The sequence below is a fragment of the Lactuca virosa genome, chromosome 4, assembly GCF_052849685.1.
Source record: "Lactuca virosa cultivar CGN04683 chromosome 4, Lactuca_virosa_CGN04683_v6, whole genome shotgun sequence".
Taxonomy (NCBI): Eukaryota; Viridiplantae; Streptophyta; class Magnoliopsida; order Asterales; family Asteraceae; genus Lactuca; species Lactuca virosa.
This window is the reverse complement of record NC_136429.1, coordinates 300,429,698-300,438,842: the sequence shown is the minus strand read 5'-3', so window position 1 is coordinate 300,438,842 and position 9,145 is coordinate 300,429,698. Positions and strand designations below refer to the sequence as shown.

The window sequence follows — 9,145 nt, the reverse complement described above, 5'->3', positions numbered from 1 at the left end:
TGCTGTGTGAAGCATTTGAGGCATCACACTTGGGGTGCTAGGCTCTTAAAGGCTTAAGGAATCAAGCTATAAGAAAAGGTATGTCATTCTACTAGATTTTTGTATTACATATACTTCATGGTATGCTAGTTAGGATGAAACCTTGGAAAAATGAAAGTTTGCATGTATAATAGAGAAAACATAGATCCAAGGTTTCTAGGGTTGCATCACACCTTTGGAGTGTTATAATGCTCAAAAGCCATCAGTTACAGACTTTAGAGGTTCCCCAGTGGAAGTGGGAGCAGATTTCGATGGATTTCATCGCCAAATTACAAAGGACCACGCGAGGCGTTGATGCGACATGGGTGATTGTAGACCGGTTGACGAAGAGTGCTCACTTTTTGGCGATTAGTGAGAGCTCTTCTGCTGAGAAATTGGCCGAGATCTACGTTCAAGAGGTGGTAGCATGACATGGAGTGCCGACGTCGATAGTGTCAGATCGAGATGTGCGTTTTACTTCCAGGTTCTGGAAGAAATTTCATGAGGAGGTGGGTATCGGGTTGCACTTCAGTACAACCTATCACCCACAAACAGACGGGCAGAGTGAGCGGACGATTCAAACGCTCGAGGACATGCTGCGTGCATGTGTTATGGACTTCGGTGGAGGTTGGGACACTTACTTGCCCTTGGCTAAGTTTTCATGCAACAACAACCATCATTCCAGTATCGGTATGCCTCCCTTCGAGCTTTTATACGGGAGGAGATGCCGGAATCCCATTTGTTGTGGAGAGGTAGGGCAGAGGGTGATGAGGAGCACTGAGATAGTGCTCAAGACGACAGAGCAGATCCAGCAGGTCAGATAGAGGTTAATGACAACCCAAAGTCGTCAGAAGAGTTACGCAGACCGACGACGGTCAGAGCTAGAGTTCCAGGTCGGAGATTTTTTCCTCCTGAAGGTGGCCCCATGGAAAGGGTGGCCCATGGAAAGGGTGATCCGATTCAGAAAACGAGGCAAGCTGGACCTTAGATACATTGGTCCTTTCAGGGTACTCGCCCGAGTGGGTAAGGTAGCTAATCGGTTGGAGCTACCAGCAGATTTGAGCTAGATTCATAACACCTTCCATGTGTCTCAACGGAGGAAGTGTGTATCCGATGAGACGACAGTGGTACCTTTAGAGGACATTCAGGTTGATGCAAGCCTGAACTATATTGAGAGACCTATAGCGATTTTGGATAGGAAGGTGAAGGTCTTGAGGAATAAAGAGGTGCCCCTGGTTCAGGTCCAGTGGCAACATCAGAAGGGATCCGAGTGGACTTGGGAGCCGGAGTCCGAGATGCGTGAACAGTACCCAGAGTTGTTTCCGGAGTATGACTTCGAGGGCGAAGTCTAATTCTGCTGGGGGAGAATTGTAACATCCCGACTCCCAGTTATAATATTTATATAGTTTTTATGATTTTGATTGAGCAACTTGACGAGCTGGAGGCCTCAACTTGTCGAGTAGAGAAAGATTTGGCTGCATAGATTTTACGACCAACTCGACGAGTTGGAGGGACCAACTCGACGAGTTGGTGCTGTGGGAGGAAACCCTAATTTTCCGGGGTTGTGTCCTATTTAAAGAACGAGGGAACTCGACGAGTCACATAGACGCACTCGACAAGTCGGGTCAACATGGATTGTTGACTCAAGTGTTGACTTTTGTTGACTTTAGGGTTTAGTCAAGACAGGGATTATGGAGACCATGGAGGGGTAACATGGTCTTTTACCCATCCTAAGAGTTAGAGAGAGAATAGCTTGGTTTATTTAGAGTTGTGATTTAAGTGTTAATTAGAGATACTTATGACATGTAGGCAGGAATTAGACCATTCGAGGGGTACACGATTTCTTTGCTTACTTACGAGGTGAGTCTTCTCACTATACTTACCTTGAGTGGTAACTTGTGTGACCAGAGGGTCTTGTATGCTATTATTGAGTATTGTGATATCCTGCATTATGTCTTTGTGATTTATGTTTTGTATTATTCTGAGCTTTACTGAGTTAGGACCGGATTCCACTGAGACACATTGACCGGAGGGTCTTATTTGAGACATAGCCATGAGAGCCTAATGAGATGTGTGTGGTATTTTGGGGAACTCACTAAGATTCGTGCTTACTGTGTTATGTGTTATGTGTTTCAGGTACTTCTCAGGATCACGGGAAGGCGCCAGCTTGATTGTACACACGAGATGGAGTTATGTTTTTGAGGATCCTGGATTTTATTCAAACAATTATAAATATGTGTTTATTATAATTTGACATTTTGGGGATTTTGTGAAATGTGTTGATGAGATTTATGTGATTTTAAAATAAAAAATATGTTTGAAAATTTACGGTGTTACAAGTTGGGACTAAATTGGTAAGGACAATTTCATCTTTTAAAGTATAAAGGGACTGAACTCGTGACATATGGTAAACCATAGAGACCATTTTTGTAATTCGTCTAAAATTAATATAACTACTAGAAAATGAGGAGAAGAAGATTCGAACTTGGTACCTCCTCCTTCTCTACCTTATTTGTCAACGCTCTAACCAACTAGGCTAGAGCCAAACTTGTTTATTATTTTCGAAACAAATTAATATTATCTAAAATCGTAAATACATTAATATTAAAAAATAGAAAAAACATATTTTAAAAAAAAAAAAAAAAAAAAAAAAAAAAAAAAAAAACTTTTTTAATATAGCAAAATATATTTTTAGCGTATTGTAAAAACAATATTTTTTACAAACAATTTATTTGTTTTTTTACGTATTCCTTTTATGTAAATTTTTTTTTATGTATTTAAAAAAATACGTTTCCACATAATATGTTATTACATTGTTATGATCCTAAAACATATTTGTACGTTTTCATATTTAAACTTTTATGTATTTAAAAAAATACGTTTTCATATAGAAAATTTTTTATGTATTTATTTTATGTAAAGCATCTCTTTTTATATATTTAAAAAATATGTTTTCGTATCAAATGTTATTACATTGTTATAATCTAAAAATATACTTTTAAACACATAAAAAATGTAATAACATATTATACAAAAACGTAATAAAAAAACGTAGAAAAAGTGTTTTGTATACGACCCTCTTCTAGCATCTCTTCTTCCTCTTGTAGTTCAATTCCACCACTACCTCCCTCCGGATCAAGACAAAGAAACCAAGCAACAACTAATATATATGTTGCCTTGTTGGAGTTATGGTTTGCCAAACAGAGTAGCCGTCGGAGCCAGAGTTTTCATATTAGAGTTAGGGTTTGCTTAACAAAAATGGTGAACACCTACACCACCACCGGTGTCCACCTCCATTCCAAGTGAATAACCACAAACCCTGTTTTCTATCGTTCCTAGTTCAATATGTGAGTCGATTTCAAGAGTTTTTGCCATGGATTTATAGGGGTGTGTGTGTGTGTGTCGATTTAATGTTTTTTGCCTGTCGCTGATATAGGACAACAATCGTCGTTACAACAGCTGAAAAACCCTAATCATTATGTAACCTAATACTCGATATTAGTCCTTGAAATTCAAGAAACCAAATTTCGAAACAAAAGTTGGATTGTTTTCTAGTGGTCCATTACTGTAAGAAGTGGGTTCTGATTTCGGTTTAGATATAAAGACAATTTTTTTAAAATTTTTATATTTGTTCATCTTATTGTTCCTCCATATCTATTCATCTTGTTCTTTTTTCCGGTTCACAAAAAAATTGTATTAAATACAACATCACTATATCTCTCCGTATAATTTTGGGTTGAGATGAAGATATGAGACAGGTTTCATCCAGTGAGTTGTTTGATTATGTATAGTTGGGAAAAAAAATAAAGGACATATGTTTGTATGATAGGGAAGAAAAAGAAGAAACGAGGTTTACATGAAGAACACTATCCTGATGTTTTTCAGTTTGTGTAACCTCAAGAGAAGAAAATATTAAAAATTATATAGTATGGTGTGAGTGTCGATTTCAAGTTTTTTTTGCCAATCATTGATAGTGTACAACAATTGTCGTCACAACAGGTGAAAGCAGACGGAGGTGGCAACGGAGAAGGCAGCCGGAGGCAGGTGATGCAGGTAGCGACGGACAAGGCAATCAGTGGCGACCCTAGTTTTCGAATTTTCAGTTTAGGTGGTGGGAGATGGAGGTTTTGTCTAGCCAAAGAGTAAAAAAGAATGAAGATCGAGAGAGGAAGAGGGGTGGGGAGTGGGAATGATGAATTAGGTGGGACGGCATGGGATTTTTTGGTTTATTTAATTATGAAAATAAGAAATCTTAAGAAAATAGATAAAAAATATTAAAAAACAATATAGGGGTATATTCATCATTTTAGGTTGTGTATGGAATTTTAGATTGTGTGTGGACCAAAACCACACAACAATAAGAACCAAAACAACAAAAATTATTCAAAATTAGACTAGTAATAAACAACTAAACTTTTTTTTGCATCAAAACTACTTAATTTTAATTTTGACAAGCATTTTTTACAATTTTATCTAATAAATAACTGATTTACATATCAACGTATCAAACGATAGGATCCACTTTATTTTTAGGTTGGCCATAATTAATACAGCACCAGGTAAACCCAATATCTTAGCTTTTTAGGTTCACACATAAATACAATTACACATCCATTAATTTCGCTCACTCAGCCATGGAGTTCTATCTCATAGTATCAATACTTGTTGCAACAATCTTCTCTATTCTTGTACACCGTTTATTACTTCATATCCTCCACAGAAAGAGGGTAAAGAACCAAAAACCACCACAAGCAAAAGGGGCATGGCCGATAATCGGACACTTATACCTTTTAGGTGGGCCTGATCTACCTCACAAGGTTTTAGGTGACATGGCAGAAAAACATGGCCCTATTTTCACCATTAAGCTTGGTGTTCATCAAGCTTTGGTGGTAAGTGATGCAGAGATTGCTAAGGACTGCTTTACTACCAACGACAAGGCTTTTGCAAGTCGACCGAAAACGGAGGCATCAAAAATCATGGCCTATAATTATGCGGTGTTTGGCCTGGCTCCATATGGGGACTATTGGCGAAAAGTGCGCAAGATGGTCGTGTTGGAGGTTCTTTCTCAACGAAGAGTTGAGATGCTTGGACATACTCGAGCTTCAGAAGTTAGAGCATCCGTTAAAGAGTTATATGATGGGTGGGTAGCGAATAAACTTACTGAAAGTTCAGAGTCACAGATGGTAAAGGTGGAGATGAGTCAATGGTTTGGGAACTTGGTTTTAAACATTATGGTTAGGATTGTTTCAGGAAAGAGGTTTTCGTCAAATGATGAAGAAGGGGTTCGATTTCAGGCTGTTGTAAGGAAATTCTTTGAGTTGTTTGGGGCATTTTTGGTTGCTGATTTTATACCTTATCTCAACTGGTTGGATGTGGGTGGATACAAAAACATGATGAAGAATACTGGGAAGGATTTGGACAATATCTTTGATCGATGGTTAAAGGAGCACAAACAGGAGAGTAAGTCTATACAGCAACATGAAGCGAACCAAGACTTTATGCATGTGCTAATTTCCATTCTTCGAGGTGCTTCTAAAGAGGACTTCCTGGGTTTTGACCATGATACAATTATCAAAGCGACAAGTCTAGTACACTCAACCTTTTTATCTCATTGTTTCGTGATTACATTAAATATTTCTTCAGTCTTTAAACTATATAACCTAATCCAAGAGTGTTTAATTGGTGTAAATTCCTGTTCACAGCAAGTCCTGGTAGCAGGCGTAGACACGACATCGGTGACATTAACGTGGGCTTTAACATTGTTGCTCAACAACCCAAAAGCGTTAGAAACTGCCCAAGATGAAATTGATGAGCATGTTGGAAGGGACAGATTGGTGGAGGAGTCAGACCTGAAGAACTTAGTCTACGTCGATGCCATCATCAAAGAAACTTTGCGATTATACCCTGCTGGACCTCTCTCTGTTCCTCACGAGTCAGTGGAGAACTGCATTGTGGGTGGCTACAACATTCCAAAAGGAACTCGGCTAGTGGTAAATCTTTGGAAGTTGCAACGTGACCCAAATATCTGGTTAGATCCCAACGAATTCAAGCCTGAGAGATTCTTGACCAGTCACAAGGATATTGATGTCAAGGGAAACCATTATGAATTGCTTCCTTTTGGTAGTGGTAGAAGAATGTGCCCTGGTGTTTTATTTGCCCTTCAGGCTTTGGGTTTAACGCTAGCTAGTTTGATACAACAGTTTGTGCTCAAGAAACCATCAAACGAACCTGTTGATATGACTGAAAGCATGGGTATGACTAACGGCAAAGCAACACCACTTGACGTCCTTTTCGGCCCTCGTTTATCCTCTAATATGTATGATATTGGTCCATGATATACCAATTTCAAAGCGCCTACAAACCTACTCCATTATCATTCTCTATAAAGCCATCAATTATGATGGGGGCAAGCAAAATAACCCAATTTGGACAGCAAATGTGGAACATGATCGATCTTCAGTATGCTTTTAGAATACTCCTATTACTTATATAGTTAATAAAGCTTGATAATTATTATGTAATGAAGTCATGTGGTTGCATTCTACTCATCTCGTTTATATATGTGTTGTGTACCGATCATTTTCATAAGAGAGTGTTACAAAAAATATTTGTCAATTAGATTAAATGAATGGATGATTATGATGAATAATGGCACCCCGGTAGATAATGGAAGAATATTGAAGTGTTTTCCTTATTGAAACAACCGTAAGGTATATTAGAAAATATGTTTAACAACTAATAAGGAAAATGTGGATGTTCAGGAGTACAAAGACCTAAGTCAATCAAATTTTAAAAATACATCAGAAACTCCATTAACAATGAATGATGATGATTTTGTTGCCCTACCGGCTCAAGGTTAGGTTCACTTCTGCTTAAGCTTCTAACCGAATTTGAAATTTTCAATTTTTGAAAGAATGGATGTTTAACTAAGCTGGATGTGAAGCTGCATTCTCTAAAATTTGGAACTTACATTAGGGTTTTTCAACATTTACATTTACATTTTTCTTATTAAAACATTGTACTTGGAAAACCATAACCAATTCTAGCATTCTAATTTCAATTTAATCTTAACAATCATAGAATTAAACGTACATTACTTCACCAAAATCAGAAAATCTAACATACCTTTACTTCACAAAAATCACAAAATTAAGGTAATTGACCTGTAAGGAAAGGAGTCCATTTTCTTATTAAGGGGAGGAATGGGAAGTGTAGAATTCAAGGTAATTGAAACAGATCCATGAGAATACAACAACAACACTTTGTTCATGCTTCAGCCAATTTTCTATCAATCTACATCATTAGTTGATTACAGTGCAATAACCAAATAAGAAACAAAAAACATCCACCTCTAATCCATACACAAAACCTACAAATCACATGAGCAATGACAAAATCATAAACCAAAAATGAGCTAATCTGAATCCAATCCTACATCAGGTTATTTAGGCTATTTAATGAAAGAAAATCGAAAATAAAAACCTACAAATCCAAAATCCAAAATTGAAAATCAAGAATGATGAGAACGATGACAACAGGGAACCGATCGGTGGTAGAGGGGCAGATGGATGTATAACAGAAGGTATGAGTATTATTGGGATAGGAAGCGACGGGAAGATGTTGAAGCACCAGGTCGGAGAGACAGGGAGGCGACGGTGGCTAGGGTAGCAGCGGCGATGTCGATGGCGGGGCTGGCAGCGGCAGTGTCGCTGGAGAGGCTGGCAGCAGTGGTGTCGCTGATAGAGGGAGGCAGAGGGAGCGTTGAAGATCGGAGTGGGAGGAAGAAAGGGCAGTAGTGTCGTGGAGTATAAAGAATAGAAGAGGGATACGTGTGTCTTTTTTTATTTTGAGACATGGTTCCAAGTCTGAATTTTTAAGAGCCTATTGATTAATTAAGAGGTTTTTATTAAGATGCTATCAAACATGCTGAATCTGAAAAATTAAGAGTTTGTCACTTAATTTCTCAATTAAGAGGCTCCCAAACAACCCCTAAGTAACGTTCATATTTGTTGCATCTTTTTAGGAGAAGGCTTCTTCTTTCTTTGACTGAATAAGGAAGTTAGTGGTTCCACTAGGATCCACGTTTATGTTTTTTTAGCATGCATGTTCCTTAATTTTCATAAATAAATAGCTTTACTACATCTTAATTCCATCCATAAAAAGTAAGCATGTTCCTTTTGTTTAGGGATTAGTTAATTCCTAGGATCTATATATTGTTTTTGACTGGTGAATGAAATATTCAGATAATTGCTTCAAATTGGTGTTCTTATCAATCCTTCTTCCTCCTTAGAGATTCACCCACTCAACGGGTTGTATCATTTTTGGTGCTTTCATTTCTCATTCTCATCATGCCTACGAAACCAGATTCCACTTCATCCGCTTTCACAGCTGACACCAAACCTCCCTCTTTAGAAACTTCCATGGCCAACATGGTTGATAACATCACCCAACTAGTAACCTCTTCCACTACCAGCCAAAGAGGTTACTAGTTGTGTCAACAGTTACAAGAATCATGAAGCGACTCTTTTTAAACTCCAACAAACAACAACAGTGGCAACATGTGAGGCAGAATTCGAACAAATCATTAATTGTGTCAACGGATTGGATAATGAGGTACTCCTCAACTGTTTCCTCTAAGGAATCCTCAACAGTGGCAGCATATTCCCGCTCTTACACTATCACCAACCCGACAATACCACTAGTGACCACCTACATAAAACCAGTCCCGCCCAAAAGTAACACCACCATATCCACCGGTGTCCTTCCAAAACCCCTAACCACCAATAAAACCTTACCCCTTACACGATTGACCCCCGAAGCATTACAAAAACGCCGATCAGAAGGATTATGTTTCAGATGTCCAGAAAAGTACACCCCTGGTCACAAGTGCAACCCACTACAATTTACGTTAATTGTGTACAACGACGACCAACATGCCACCGACGACCTTACAATACAGGACACACCAACTACAGACCCACAAATATTCGTGCTCTCGACGGTGGCATTCTTTGGATTGGCATCCCCACAAGCATTGCGAACCACTGGGTACATATGAAGTCACCCTATTCTGTTTTAGTAGATTGTGGTAACACTCATAATATAATACAACCAAAAGTTGGGTCAT

General features: G+C 38.4%; 1 protein-coding gene across 1 annotated transcript; it reads left to right on the top strand.

The window, feature by feature from the left end:
• Positions 1–4,613: 4,613 nt before the first annotated feature.
• Positions 4,614–6,577, top strand: LOC145108431 (cytochrome P450 CYP82D47-like). The gene is made up of 2 exons (XM_079045453.1): positions 4,614–5,606; positions 5,721–6,577. Exons 1-2 carry the CDS (start codon positions 4,653–4,655, stop codon positions 6,351–6,353), a joined length of 1,587 nt encoding a protein of 528 aa, XP_078901579.1. The 5' UTR covers positions 4,614–4,652; the 3' UTR covers positions 6,354–6,577.
• Positions 6,578–9,145: the final 2,568 nt, after the last annotated feature.

What these genes read in the sequence shown, in the direction of transcription:
- LOC145108431 (XM_079045453.1), top strand. Translation starts at nt 4,653, where the DNA reads ATGGAGTTCTATCTCATAGTATCAATACTTGTTGCAACAATCTTCTCT. An exon ending in TTATCAAAGCGACAAGTCTA is followed by an intron (nt 5,607 to 5,720) that starts GTACACTCAACC and finishes TCCTGTTCACAG; the next exon opens with CAAGTCCTGGTAGCAGGCGT.